General features: G+C 40.4%; 1 protein-coding gene across 5 annotated transcripts in view; it reads right to left on the reverse strand.

Moving 5' to 3' along the window:
• CORIN (corin, serine peptidase) overlaps positions 1-15,842 on the reverse strand; it is a 228,265-nt gene that overhangs the window by 193,397 nt on the left and 19,026 nt on the right. For all 5 annotated transcript variants that reach the window (XM_057309874.1, XM_057309875.1, XM_057309873.1 and 2 more), the window contains one exon: positions 3,197-3,341. In XM_057309874.1, the coding sequence (XP_057165857.1) occupies positions 3,197-3,341 (145 nt within the window). The remainder of the gene's footprint in view (positions 1-3,196; positions 3,342-15,842) is intronic.

Raw genomic sequence — 15,842 nt, forward strand, 5'->3', positions numbered from 1 at the left:
TTTTGAAGAAAATGTCCAGGAAACCCCCACTTTCTAAAGGTTACCTAAATAGAAGCCAAAGTGGCACTTAGAAGTGGTTATAAATGGTACACTTCCTAATCCCACATACAGCAATAAAAGAATTCTACTCCTAGGTATAAACCCAAGAGAAATGAAAACACATGCTCACACAAAAACTTGTACATGAACATTCAGACCAACACTATTCATAATAGCCAAAAGATGGAAACAACTAAAATTGGCAAATGGACAAAGAAAATGTGGTAAATCCACACAATGGAATATTATTTGGCTGTAAGAAGGAATGAAGTACTGAAACATAATACGACATGGGTAAACCTTGAAAATATTATGCTGAGTGAAAAAAAACCAGTTACAAAAACCACGTATGGTCATATGAAATGTCCAGAATAGGGAAATCTATAGAGACAGCACATAGATTAGTGGTTGCTGAGGGCGGCAGCAGGGCGAGGATGGAAAGGCAGGAGACGGACTGACAGTGAAAAGTAGAGTGTCTTCTTCAAGTGGTAAAAATGTTCCAAAACTGATTGTAGTGACGGCTACACTTACCTGTGACTATCCTAAAAATTATTGAATTATACACTCTAAGCAGGTATGTGAATTATATTTCAATAAAGTTATAAAAACAGGATCTAATAAATAAACAAATTTAACCAAAATAAAGCACTGCCTTGATACCATCTCGCCTCCGTTCAGAGGCCTCAAAGCACTGAGGTACTTAAAAATGTGTTGAAAACTTCTATTAGCATTCTACCCTGAGAATGAAAGGAAATGCTCTTCAGTGTGTGTGAGCCTCTGAATACACTCTGACCAGAATTCGACTTAAAAACGACAGTGGTATGACTGAGCTTCTACCAGACAGACCCTTGAAGAGATAACTATAAATCTGGACAAAACATACAAAAGCAGGCCAACTCTGGAAGGGTGCGGAGGCTTGGAACGAAAGAGTGGCAAAGATGAGCTTCAGTTTTGTCCTGCCTCTAGCCTGAAAGCAGGCCACAGCGTAACTCGTGGGTCCAGAGCTTCTAAAACTCCAATAGAAAACCTGAAGGCTTCTGGGCCTAGCCACTTTCTCTCTTTCTCTTTTTTTCCTTTAAAGATCTTATTTATTTATTTATTTGAGAGAGAGAAGGAGCGTGTGCGTGGGAAGGGGGGCAGGGAAAGAAGGGGCAGTGGGAGAGGAAGTAGCTCTCCACTGAGCAGGGAGCCCAAAGCAGGGCTCGATTCCAGAACCCTGAGATCATCACCTAGCCTAAGTCAGATGCTTAACCGACTGAGCGACCCAGGCGCCCCTCCTGTCTTCTTCTAACTTATCACCCTTTGACCTCTGAAGTATCTCTTCTCTTTTTTTTTTTTTTAAAGATTTTATTTATTTATTTGACAGAGACAGCCAGCGAGAGAGGGAACACAAGCAGGGGGAGTGGGAGAGGAAGAAGCAGGCTCATAGCGGAGGAGCCTGATGTGGGGCTCGATCCCACAACGCCGGGATCACACCCTGAGCCGAAGGCAGACGCTCAACCGCTGTGCCACCCAGGCGCCCCTGAAGTGTCTCTTCTCTCTTGGCATCTGTGAAAGCCAGCATTTCCGGGTTCTTTTCCTTCTTGTCTGACCATTCTTCCTGTATCTCTTGCTTCCTCCTCTTTTTCTTTATCTTCCCCCTTAAATACTCCAGGGCTTTCGCCCTCAGCCTTTCATCAGTACAGTTCTCTTTATAGTTCATCTACTTCTACTGCTTCAACTGCCAGTGAGATCCCCACCTTCATAAGTGTAGTCAGGACTCCCTTCTCAGCTTCCCTTCTGGATACTTCTAGCTTCAGGTAAGAGTGCAGTAGGGGTTAGGTTCTAAAGTGAGGGCATAAGCCCAAAATCATATATAGTCACAATTTCCTTTGAAATTTTCTTAGAAGAGCAACGTGTTCTTATGTTCCTATGTTCATTTCTTTGTCCTGCCTGCACTGTTGAATTTGCTCAAGATACATGCACTTCAACTATGATGCCACTGTATTTTGTTGTCCCCCTAGTATCTCTGAGCTAATGTGTCCAAACTAAATGTCCAACCTGCTCTCCATCCACCTGTATCCTACAGCTCCGCCTCTACTTCCCACATTAACACATGGCACCAAAATCACCCTGATTTCCTAAGCCAGTTTTCGTGAAATTAAAAAATCCAAAATTGTTGGTAAGCGATTTGATATTGCTATTTATTTCGCTATTTCATTTGCCTGCATGTGATCAAAAAAAATCCTAATTCATAGCAATAGATATTTACCAAAGGTAATATTTTGGATTTCCTCCCCCAGGAGCTCACCTTTTAAATTTAACCTATCGTTTATTTAAAAAGATAGCAAGATCCAAATACAAATGAATTCATCTGTCAGCACAAATTATTTGGTTACTGGTCTCCACTTGGTTAAAACTTGGTATGTAATATTTACTTTGAATATGTGCTTAGGATTTATTTTTTTTAATTGTAAGTCAAAACATTGAAACTCCTCCCCCGAGCCTTGGTTCTATGGAATAGAGTTTGAAAACCAATAATCTAGGAGCTGAAGCCCAGTTTCCTTAGGAAAACATGCAAGATCCTGTGTCATTCAGATTTTATCTATCAATCTAGCTGCATTTCCTCCCACTGCCAAAATTCCACCCAATATCCTAAGTCTATCTCCATCTATCACGGGGTCATACTTTGGTACTTGCTGTTTTCTCTGCCAAACCCATGCGCTATTGCCATCTTACCTGAATTTCTATGAACTATTCCAAAGGTTAAAATGTTAATGCCTCATGAAGCCTCCTTTGACTTCCCCAAAGTACCTTGCATATGCCTCCATCATCAACATGTGTTACCTTGTGTAATAATCATCTCTTCCTCTCAACCATGAGTTCCTACGAAAGACAGGCTAATTTAACTATCCCTAAGTTCTGAGGGACTCTCAAAGTGCCCGGTACCTGGTAATCACACCTTAAATGCTTTGCATCAATCGTTTCATCAGTTTCTATTAATAGGAATAACTAACAGAGTGATTTCAGTGGCTGAAACCTCAGATTTGCCTAAGATGGTCAACAGATAACCCTCTCATCAAGTGGACACTTCAGGTCAAATAACCACTAAATAGAAATCACTGTGAGGTTCATTTTAATTTTGACTTCATTTTTCTTTAATAGCGGCGTCACTCACCAACAAAGGAAAGCAGGATCACCAGCAGGACAATGAGCGCACAGATACATGGAATCAAGACCAGCAATAGGAAGCGGAGAATATTAGCAGTTGCCAGCTTCTGAGAGCAGCCATCACCCATGTTATTGTCAACAGCTCCCAAGACCTGAAGTAAAAGGAGGATAGGAAACATGGTTTTAATATTACAAAGCATCTCAATACGCGGTATAGAACTTTAGAGTACAGCTGTCCGTTCAGAGCAGCAGCATTCCTGGGAGATTCTGGTGCATGTCCTTTAGAGCATGAAAATGAACTTAGTCCCTAAGTCACACTAAGAAGTGAACAAATAACTGTACAACCACATTCGGGGCAGGGGAAATCATCCATTTCTGAAATGTTTTCAGGAGTACATGAACTTTTAATGTGATTCCCCCTTGAATTTTTTTCACATATTTGCCAATCTGGTATTATTCCAAAGGGCTACAGATTACCATGGCAAGGACTCACCTTGGCCCAGAGCTATGAGCAAAGACTGCCGAGTACCGTGGTCACATACTGGCGAGCAGGCGTAGACAGGACATTACCCACACTTCACTCCTGTTTGTCTCCCCAGTCCTAACCCAAATCTGCATGAATCTGGATAAAGTTAATTTTCAGCCCCTCAGCAAGGTTAAATGTATTTAGTGGCTGAAGCTGAACACTGAAAAAGAGCCTGTCCTGTTGACCAGTTAAACACTGACAAGCCCTCAGGATCCCTTCAACGGTCCAGGATGCCAGCATAGCCTCTCCATCTGTGAGAGGATTAGGAGATGCAGTTGTGAGGCTTCAGATAAAAGTTCTTATCTTCAAATACTTTAAATTTTGCTAATTTAAATTTAAATTAAATACTTTAATTTTTAGTTCAGTCTCTTGCCAGAAATGATGTCTAGAAATTCATTACAAATGGCTAGCTTAGGGCAGTGACTTTTTCAACAGGAATCTGAGATGAAATTAAAAGTGATTTGAGGGGCGCGTGGGTGGCTCAGTCGGTTTAAGCATCTGCCTTCGGCTCAGGTCATGATTCCAGGATCATGAGATGGAGCCCCAAGTCAGGCTCCCTGCTCAGTGGGGAGTCTGCCTCTCCCTCTGCTTCCCCCTCTCCTCCCACCCCTGCTTGTGCTTTCTCACCCTCTCTCTCTCAAATAAATAAATAAAATCTTTTTTTTTTTAAGTGATTTGAGTCCCACACTATGAGTCTCCCATGAAGGCGTTTCTCATGGTTTCCCCTTAGACTTCTGACTGTCCTTGCATTTTCTCGTGTGACAGGTTCAGAGCTTGAACTATAACCTCCGCATAACTAACTCCCGAATCTCTCTGGAGTCCCAAACTTCCTTTCGAGTTATATCGTATATTTCCAATGCCTAGTGCTTAGCAGCATCTCTTCGCAAATGTCCAAAATCTAACTAGTCTCTTCTCTATCCCTACTTCAAACTAGGTCTTCTCCTGATTTCCATATTTGTGCTAACAGACACTCTACTACTCCAATTACCCCAAGACTCTTCACTTCTTCAACATCTCCCAATGCCATGCATTAGTCAGGTGGTGTTGTTTCTTCCCCTATAACAGATATCGAATTTTGAAAAATGAGTGACCTTTGAGACAGAGCCTTATCATAAACGAGAAGTTGTTCTAACAGAATGGTCCTGCACTTGATCATTTATAGCATATAACAAGTACTTGGTAATTTCCCACAGATAAAAAGGCAACTTTGGTAGGTTCTTCTGAATTGCAAGGCATATATGATACTCTGTTTCTGCTTTATTCCCCCTACATCAGAATCAAGTTTTGTTCCCTAACCCATATTGCAAGCAGGGTTCACTACCTACATTGTGATGTAATGATATCATCTGTAATTTTAAGAATACCCAATGAGACATATTATTTGAAAGAACATATGATGTTAGCTTGAGAATGGTTTGATCTCCTAGGTTAATGTCTTTACTGACCCATTGCCTCTGCACCTGGTTTAATCCACCAGCCAAAGTGAGATCATTCAGAGTTAATTTACAATTTGATCTGCAAGAAGACATGGCACTGTGTTAGAGGAGACCATGAAAAGGATGTGACCACCCATTGACCTGTGAGCTGGACCCAGGCAATCAGAGGCTCCTCACCCCCTCCCTGTCCTTGAAATGTACCAATGTTCCCACAGCCAGAGCCATTTTCAAGAATGCAGCCATGAGGGAGCAATGTGCTGTTGAGACCATCTGGACAAAACACATGACTGAACCCAGTTAAAGCCTCTATATAAACTTTTATGATTCTGGCTGGCAGGTGTGGAAAACTACTCATCTTGTCTGCCCAAGCAAGCCTCATAGTAAGTTCCCTTGCTTATTAAACCTGCCATCTACCAATCTGAAGTGGTCTGCCTCTTTCTTTAGTACTTCCTGGCCTTCTGTATATGGAGGCCAGTTTCAAATTTTACTGGGGAAGCTCCCAAGTTTGCAAACCAACACACTGACACAATTTAATAAAAGATCTTCAATAGCACATTGATTACAACACTAGCATTGGGTGGGTGGTGCCCTTTCCTGCTTGTAGATAAGCAAGTGTGGGACTATAGCCCAACAGAGATAGTCGCAGAATCTACTTACGTATTTCATTTACTCAACAATTAGTTATTGAACACCTACTATTATAATAAGCATAGTGAAGGATACAACAATGATTTCAGACCAACTGTCCCTCAAAAGTTCAGTCTTGTAGGAGAGATATGTCCATAAATAATGTAACTATACGTCAAGGTAGCAAATGATAAGCACCCCAAGACTTACAGCTAAAGTGCCATAGGGATTCAAAAGACAGGAATACAATTTCTTGCTGGAGGATTAGGTAAAACACTGTAGAGGACTTGAAGCAGACATAATTCTGGCCTGCTGTCCATGGGTACCTCTATTTCTCCCAGTCTATCAGCTCTCTCCTTTTTTCAATTCCCTACATATCTTCTTTAGACTCTTTGGACCATTAATGGAACAATACTCTTGCTAATGCCCTGAAACTGCCTATCCCTCTGGGTTTTCTCCTCACCCTTAACATGTAGAAGCCAACACCAGATGAATCTAGCAATCTGCTCTCTCTGTATCTACACCTGGACAGTTGACTGTGGCTGTAAAAAGCCACCCAACAGAACTACTCATTTGCTGATGTAAAGTCTTCTCCCTTCTCCTCAAACTACCTTGTCTTCTGCCCTCACTCTCAGAAGACGACCCACTTCAATTTCCATCTTACAGAAAGAATAAAAAACGATCAAATGAGAATTGCCTCATCTACCTAAATCTAAACCTACACACTTGATCATTTACAGACCCTTCTTTCCTGTTCAAACACAGAAGCTACTGAAGGCTCTTCGTATTTAAGACTAATCCTCCCACTTTTGGGACAGACTCCATCTCCTTCTCCCTTCTCAGGAATTTTACATCTTAATTCTCCATTAAATCATATATCCAAACTCTCTTTCTCTCTCTCTCTCTCTCTCTACTTTCATCAGCTTTTTATCATGTTTAGGTCTCTCCAGTTATTTTTTTAACCATCCTCAAGCCTATATGACACTTCAGCCACTTTCCTAGCTCTCCCATCCAAAATGCCCTAGGAGTTGTTGATATTTATTGTCCAAATTTCCTCACTTACTGTTTACTCTAGTACGATTTGGGACCCACTTCTGTCACTGCACCAAAAGAGCTGTTGCTATGGTCACCAATGACCTCCATGTTGCTACATCCAAAGACATTTTTCAATCATCATTGTAATGACATCCCAGTATCATGCGAGAGATGGAATTCTCAGTTAGCCACTCTCATCTGCTTCAAGCACTTTCTTCCTGTGACTTCTCTTTCTCCTCACTGTCTAGTCATTCCTTCTCTTTCTGTAAGTTCTTTTCTCACATTTATACTCTCCAGGCAATGTCACCCACACAAACAGCATCAATTGCCAGCCCCACACACGTGACATACATCTTTACATAGCAAGCATAGATCTTTCCCTTGAGCTCCAGACTTTCGTATCCAACTGGCCATTTGACAATTCCTCAGTGGATGTTACAAAAATATCTCAAACCTAACATGTCTGAAACCAAATAAATAATCTTTATCCCCATGTCTGGTATTTTTTTCAGAGTTTCCTATCTCAGGAAAAAGTAATTGAGCACTCGTTTGGACACTTGGGGTATATCATTAGGCAGAGCGAAAATCTCCAGCCCCATAGATCGTACATTCTAGTAAAAACTACCATCATGTCTCACCTGGAATGGTTTACCTATATCCAGTCCTGCACTCCCTAATTTGTTCTCCACACTCTAGCTACAGTAAGAAAGAGGCTATATATCACTGGATGATGAGAAAAGGCAACATGAGAAATGATCCCCAAACTGAACTAATTCAGCAGATTCAGAGCCTGGAACCAGAGTTGATCACGAGAAGCATGTACCCAGTGGCTTGGCAGAGATCTGGGGAGGGCTTTGGACTTTTGCAAGGGTGTACAGAATTTCAAGTCCATTTTATTAAGATTTCAAAGGTCACAGAGACCATAGTTGCTATTTCAGGTACATTAGCCTTTATCCGGTTCTGCCTTCCTGTAGCAGTTGACTTTACTAACACATAGTACAGTCTTGGGAATACTTCCACAGCTGCAAATGGCAAAAACTGTTTTAGAACAAAGAGATACCTGCTTCTGTAATCAGAGCATAAATAATTTTAACTCAGTTGCGACTCCCTCTTTAAAATACCTCCCTTTTCTCATTAGTGTACATCTGGCATCTAGAGTAGCACCTGAACACAATCAGAAGTGGATTGATACCTGCTGAATAAATAAATGAATTAAGTTGCCTAAATAAAAATTGCTCTGTGCATCATTATGCAAATTACTACTTCTTTTTAAATTGTATATGCCTTACAAAGTCCATTCCTAAGTCATGAAATTGAAAATGTTTTTGGTAAACAAGTAAAAATATTTCCCTTTCAGAAAAAATATACCAAAATTAATAGAATCAGCTTTTACTAGGATTCCATACTCACAGTTCCTATTACAAGCTTTGAAGTCAGCTAGAAAATTTTGTGATTTAAGAAGTACATTTTAGTGGATTTTATTACAGACAAAATTTTTTAAATACCATCTTTGTTAAGAACATGAAACAAAGTGGCTTTGTTTCTTAATTAACCCCCTAGATCAGAGATTCCCAGACATTCTTGGTTCAGGGCACTATGTGTCCAGGTAATTTTTTTCAGTGGCCTAAACCAAAAGAAATGCCTAACAATTCCACTTATTAAGTCTCTTGGTCCAACTATTTTATCAGTATTTGTATCCTAAAAACTTAGTAGACATTTGAAAAAATATAATGCATAATATGAAATAAAGAGAATTTTCATGTTATTCTTAAGTAATGACAGTTACTTACTAAGATAATATGTGCATCTGTTGGACAGTGCACAATACCTCAAACCTTGGCATCAGATTGGAAATCACCACCATTCATTGCCTGCTCCACATGGATTTTTCCATGGTACAACTTTTTACAGAACCACCACCAAGAACCCAGCCTTATGAAGGTAGGAAAACAACAACAGGAATACAGCACAATCTAATGCTGACACTGAACTACCTCAACCTACTATTTCATTTGGCAACAAGAAATGTTGAGTATCACTGGATTCCCCTCAAAAATTGAAAATAACTGGCAGAGTCTCTGGACATCCCTGCAGTTTTGGGGTACCTCAGCCTCCAGTTTGGAAATCACAGTTCTAGACTATTTTCCCACATCTGTCTGCCTAAGTCTGAATCCTTAGAGAAGTAATTCATATTTAACCCCATTAGAAGGCCTCCCTTGAGCATCTAGATACAAGTAATCTCCCTCTGCCTCATCTGAATTTCTGGTCAGTGGCCGAGACTGATCAACCCCTAGCATCTATTCTTTTCCTTTGATCTTAGAAACAGAATCCTAAAATTTAGTTGGGCCAATATTTAATGGCAACTTAGAATAAAGACAACATTTCCCAGCCTCTCTTGCAGCTATGTGAAGCCGTGTGGCTGAGTTCTTGCTCATGAGATGAAAATAGAAGTGGTAAATGTGACTTCCAGGAAGTGTCCTCAAAGAGAAGGGTATTGTCCTTCCCCTTTCCTGCTTGTGGGAATACGAGTGTAATGGCTGGAGCTCAAGCAACCATTTTATTTTTTATTTTTTTTTAAAGATATATTTATTTATTTGAGAGAGAGAGAGAGAAAGAAAGAGAGCTTGTGAGCAGGGGGAGGGGCAGAGGGAGAGAGAATCCTTAAGCAGACTCCCAGCTGAGCATGGAGCCTGACGCGGGGCTTGATCTCACGACCCTGAGATCATGACCTGAACCAAAATCGAGTCAGACACTCAACTGACTGAGCCACCTAGGTGCCCCTCAAGCAACCATTTTAGACTCTGAGGTAAAAACTATATGCAGAAGGTGGCTAAATAGCAAGAAAGAGGGAACCCGACTCCCTGATGGATTCGTGAATCTTCTCTATCAGCCCTGAACTGCTTATTTTCCAGATTACATTCACATGAGAAAGGAATAAACTCTTGATAAATCACTGTTAATCTAAATATTCTATCACTTGCAGGTGAAGCAATTTCAACTGACCTATGCATTTAGCACTTTCTACTTTGGATCATGGTTATGTACATACATACTAAAATTACTAAACTACAATCTCAGGAGGTAAAGATACATATTCGGTTCATTCAACAAATCCTCACATCATGTGCCCAGAAAATTATTTTTATTCCGTGGGCAACTAACCAGTGCCTAGTACATGGTAGGATCAGAATAAATACATGCATTCTCAACTGAATAAATTACTCACAATTAAAGCTCAAAAAAAATTTCCCAAGAAATTTTTGCAATTTTTAATATACTTACTTTTGATGGGAGGGAGATAAAAACCATTAAAAGGCTTTCCATGATAAATAATATAACTGTCAAGTTTGTTTGCCTTTGACCAGAAAAGCAGCAACTCAGTGTGGCCAGAGTGGATTATCTCCTGTTATTCAGAAGCTCAGTACCTTTTATACGTCTTCAACAAGGATAAATTCTGAATTAAAAATTTTACAACTTAGTAAATTACAGTTTTTCAATTTTCAATTAAAAATTTCTCAATGCAGTGTAGTAACCAAAATATTTTCAACAAGAGTTAATAAGGAGCAAGCAATAAAAAGTAAGGTTAGTGGGGCGCCTGGGTGGCACAGCGGTTAAGTGTCTGCCTTCGGCTCAGGGCGTGATCCCAGTGTTCTGGGATCGAGCCCCATGTCAGGCTCCTCCACTGTGAGCCTGCTTCTTCCTCTCCCACTCCCCCTGCTTGTGTTCCCCCTCTCGCTGGCTGTCTCTATCTCTGTCAATAAATAAATTTTAAAAAAAAAAGTAAGGTTAGTTAAAATGCAGGCAATCATTGGACAAGTTCGTCTTGCAATCCCATCAGAAACCCCACATTTCTATGGACTTCAGCAATCTCCTCCCTGGTTTCCCCACATCCTCACTTGTCCCCTTCTAATCTCCACATTGTGGCTCTGCTTAAAACCCTCCAGAAACTTCAGAGACAAAGACAAACTTCCTTAATATGGCATAAAAGACAATGTTTCCCAGATGTCAATGTACATATGAAACACATGGGGGGAGGCTGAGCCCATAGGTCTGGGGTGGAGCCTGAGACGGTGCATTCCTTAGCAGCTCCCAGGTAATGCTGACGCTGCTTTCCAGAGCAGGATCTGGAGACCCTTCTAGGTCTGCCCTGCCTATGCTCAGCTCACTGCACACCACTCATGGCCTCTCTCTCTACACTTCCGCCACCTTCTGCTACTCATTCAGATCCTCACAAGCACTCTGCCTAGAATGGCCCCCCTCCAGCTCTCAACCAGCCTGTGTCACTCAAGACTCACTCTTCCTACATCAACTCATGACTCATGATTGGTTCTCATTTTTCTGCTCTTCATTCCAGTTGCAATTTACATGTATGTGTGTGATTAAAAGATTATGTTGGTTATTCCTGCTACACAGTAGGCTGCATGAAGTCAGGGACCACGTTGGCTTTTGCTTGCCATTGTAGCTCTAGTACTCAAAAAGGGCCTTGACTTTACTAGGCACTCTATAAAAGTATTAAAATAATGAATCAGGGCAGCTGAGTGGCTCAGTCAGTTGAGCGTCCCACTCTTGATTTCAGCTCAGGTCGTGATCACTGGGTCCTGGGATGGAGCCCCATGCATCATGCCTTGGGCTCTGTCTCAGTGGGGAGTCTGCTTGAGATTCTCTCTCCCTCTCCTGCTGCCCCTCCCCCACTCATGCATGGGCTCTCTCTTGCTCCCAAGTGTGCACGTTCTCTCTCTTTCTCTAAAATAAATAAATAAATCTTTAAAAAAAATAATGAATCAATAAACTCACCTACATATGCCCTCCCACTGTCAAAAGAGTCTTAGAAACACAAGGACCAAAATGCGGCTCCATGTTGGAATAATTACTACAGTCATAATAATAACAGAAATAATAATATAGCAAAAAAAACGCATTGAGCATTTCCTGTGGGCCAGGCACTCCTCTCAGCATTTTGCATAGAAAATAGCTCTTAATTCTCAAAACAGCTCTATTAGGTGGTTGCTATTACCATACCCATTTACGGATGAGGAGTGTGAGGTTCTTTGTGAATAATGTCATAAAAATAATTCAAGGTCCTTGGCAAAAAAGGCAGAATCCAAAGCAATACTGAGTCACTCGATTCCTTTTTCTGAGGCTCAGTAGAAAGACCAGAGATCTCATATTTTTTTAATTTGGCCTAGTTCAATGGTTTTCAGAACTTCTTAGAACACATTATCCACTCACCAGCTCTGTCCCTGTGAAAACAGACTAAGCTTTTACCCACTGAGTCATGCAGAACTGAATCCAGATGCCCCAAACTCTATGAAGGACCAGACCCCATGGTCCTCGTCATTAGAGGTTCAAAACCACATGTCCCTCAGTATAGCTGCTCCTCTGGGGTAAGAAATAGACTTTTTCTGAGAAACAAACTGAGGGCTTCAGAGGGGAGGGGGGTGGGGGAATGGGATAGACAGGTGATGGGTAGTAAGGAGGGCACGTATTGCATGGTGCACTGGGTGGCATACACAAATAATGAATCATGGAACACTACATCAAAAACCAGGGATGTACTGTATGGTGACTAACATAATGTAATTTTAAAAATCTAATAAAATACATATTATAAAAAAAAAAAAGAGGGGCGCCTGTGTGGCACAGCGGTTAAGCATCTGCCTTTGGCTCAGGGCGTGATACCAGCGTTCTGGGATCGAGTCCCACAACAGGCTCCTCCACTGGGAGCCTGCTTCTTCCTCTCCCACTCCCCCTGCTTGTGTTCCCTCTCTCGCTGGCTGTCTCTGTCAAATAAATAAATAAAATCTTAAAAAAAAAAACAGATACTGTCTACAAAGAGGCTATTATCAGCTTGCTACTGCAGCATCAGGATGTGGAGATACATTGATTATTTTCATTTCAAATAGGATTTGTTTAAATTATAACCAAAGATCAGGCAAACTTGAGGTGATATATAAACTGTTTAAGGTTAACAGAGTATTTTGAAATGTGAAAGTTAATTCTACCTTCATAACGTGATACTACCCAATGGATTATCTTAAATAGCAAAATGGCTATATTCTTAAATACAATTATGAAATTATGTAGACTTAGTTAACATAGGACAGTTAGTCAACAGTCTGTGAATTTTAGCCACGTACCAATATTACTACCCAAAGGTTATTCTAATTCATATGTTGATCTGGTAGATGTAGTAAAATTTCCTTTATTACTTTGAAGTTTATGATATGAGCAAGTCAAATATCAAAACATTCTTAAACCAAAATGACAGCACACATTTTAGTGGATGGGATTTTATGCAAAATTATGGCAGAATTCAATAACCATCTGTCCTACCAAAAAGATTTGCTTACAATGTTAAAAACAATTCAAAAGAAAAATTCATCCCAAACCCAAACTATGTGTTGGTTTGACACTAACTTAGCACCTTAGTTCTCTAGGCAGGAAGCTGATGAACTGCAAATGTATTCTGGACACTGCGGCTTCCATGGTGCAGAGAACAGCCCTCAAGGATGACAAGGGCACTCTGACTGGTGTGGCCCGAGCAGGACACAGAAGCTCCCTCTAAACTCTGTGGGGATATTACACCACCATATGTTAATATACTGACAGTCTTGAAAAGGTTCAGACACCAGATTTCCACTTACTGCTAGATATTCAGCTTGAAACATTGTCCTGTACAACCATCACTCCAAAATGTGATCTGAATTGTTTTTTCAGTATTAAAGAAAGCTAATCCAACCCACTTCCACTATCCATCCACTGAGCAAAAACAAGCCAACTGTTACCCCATATTTAAGAAGTAAATCTGCCAGCACTAGATGCTTTCCTCTCTGTTCTCAGGAAACTATGATAGTATTCCCTGTATGAATTAAAAGTAGATTTATTGAATAAAGGACCAGTGATTTAGATACATTCAAACCAGACATCTGTTAATTCTCCAAATATTAGCTCCCACTCTACCAATAAGCAAAATGCCTCCAAAATCATCCATCAGTGAATTATGCCAAACCCAAATGTCTTTTGTTGTGATGTTTGTTTTTAATGTTCCAAGAGGCATGAAGAACAAGCATCTGGTTTTCAGTAAGTCTTTTCATCCCATTTTCTGGTATTTAATTGATGCTTACAAAGTTCAAAGAACTCATGAGCTCTCTCAAAATGAAATTACTCTGTTCACACCAGAACACATGGTCCTGCAAGCCAACCGTGCTCACATTTTCTCCTTTGAAAATTAACAGAACAGCAGCACCAGCTAGTACCCCCACCCCGAGTCCCATATTTACACGTCCCAGAACGGATGCACAGTACAGAGACTAAATACTGACAAATATTTTTCCTGTTGGGGAAACTAATAATAATAATCCAGTACCCAGGCAGCATATCACAGTGTTTCTGCTTTGAGGGTAGCATTGTTTAGCCGAAGTCTAAAATATGAGAGGGAAGATTGGAATGTTTCAGAGGCAACTTGTACAATATTGTCTCCACCACTGAAAATCTAGGTGACCTTATAAAGCCATCACCGAGTCCCAAACATATTTCCATATCTGTGAGTAAAGGGTGAAAAATAAATGTCTTGCGCCAACCACAAATATGCCAAAAATAAGATGAAATTAATAAAGCAAAAGAAAAGAAAAAGAAGAACAACAACAATGTCTCTTTCAAGTTCAAAAAGCTCTAAGAGTCCTGATTTCTCTCCAACACATTGTGTGGAGTTTGCTCCATTTGGTCTCTGGAGGAAAGTTATAATAATCTTTATTCCAGGGAGGAGATGTCTTCAGAGGCAATAGGAAACCCTTCAAGGTAAATCTCATTTTCTTCAGAGCAAGGTGGGAGGCTCACATTTGTTCAGTTACAGAAGATGATCTCAGAACGAAACAGCAGGAAACTCCCCATCTAAGACCAGCTAGATAAATAGGGCCCTGGGTCTTCTTTGTGAGATGACTTTGCCCCCAATCTCAAACATGTCAATGTTACCATTTTGTGGCAGACACAAATCTTCAAGTAATAAGATTCCTTTTAAGGTAGATACAACATCAGAAATCTTTCTGCATATATTTAAGCATCTCAAAGCCGTTTCAGTATATTTCTTTGGAAACAATGGTGACTAGAGGGGGGATAGGTAGGAGGGCTGGGTTATCCAACTCTCAGGAAATTAAATGTTTGACATTTATTCATTAAAATGTTTTACATTTCACATCTCGATTATAAGTTACTGTATTTCGAAGGATGTTATGGCAAAATCCAGAGGAGCCTAACATATTGTCAAATGGAGCCAAACCTATTTTTCATGGCGCATTAAGAAAGTTGTTGAGTGTGGGCAAATCTCAGAGACCTAATTGACTCACTGATCCTATGACAATGGAAATGTTGTGACTTTTAAAAATTCAAACAGATTGGCAAAGTGAGTAAAGAACTAAAATATTGACTCCCTACAGCTGAAAACAATCAGGGAATGCATACAAGACAAAATGGATTTTATGCTCTACAACAATCCATTTCAGGCATTTCAATGCAAAGTAAAATATAAACAGATGTTGAAAACAGTTAACCTACTGAACCTACCTGCTAAAAGAAATCCTGCAGTAAAAAAAAAAAAAAAAAAAGTACAAGTAAGAATTTTATATGTTAGATGAAGCAGCAATTTCTTTCTGAATACCTGGAGCAAAGGGATGAATTCCAAACTTCACATTCATCATTTGTTTTGCTTCATATTTCATGAACATTCTAGTTGGAAAACACAGAGAATTTCTGTGTTGTGTTCCGTGACAAAACATGTCTATGCCACATGTTAAAATCTCATTAATTTGGCTTATTCCACTCAGCCTTATTTAGCACCTATTCTGTGCACAGCTGGGCTACAGGAATATAAAGACGAGAAAGACGTAGTCCCTGCCCTCCCGGAGTTGACAGCCTACCTCCCAGGAGATGCACAACTTCATGAGTGACTTCAATACCCGGGGACAGGACAGTTATACACATATGTAGGAAGGACAAGTCAACCATAAGGGAGGAGTGAACCAGGGCACAGTCAG

This window comes from Ursus arctos, unplaced genomic scaffold (assembly GCF_023065955.2).
Source record: "Ursus arctos isolate Adak ecotype North America unplaced genomic scaffold, UrsArc2.0 scaffold_9, whole genome shotgun sequence".
Lineage (NCBI taxonomy): Eukaryota > Metazoa > Chordata > Mammalia > Carnivora > Ursidae > Ursus > Ursus arctos.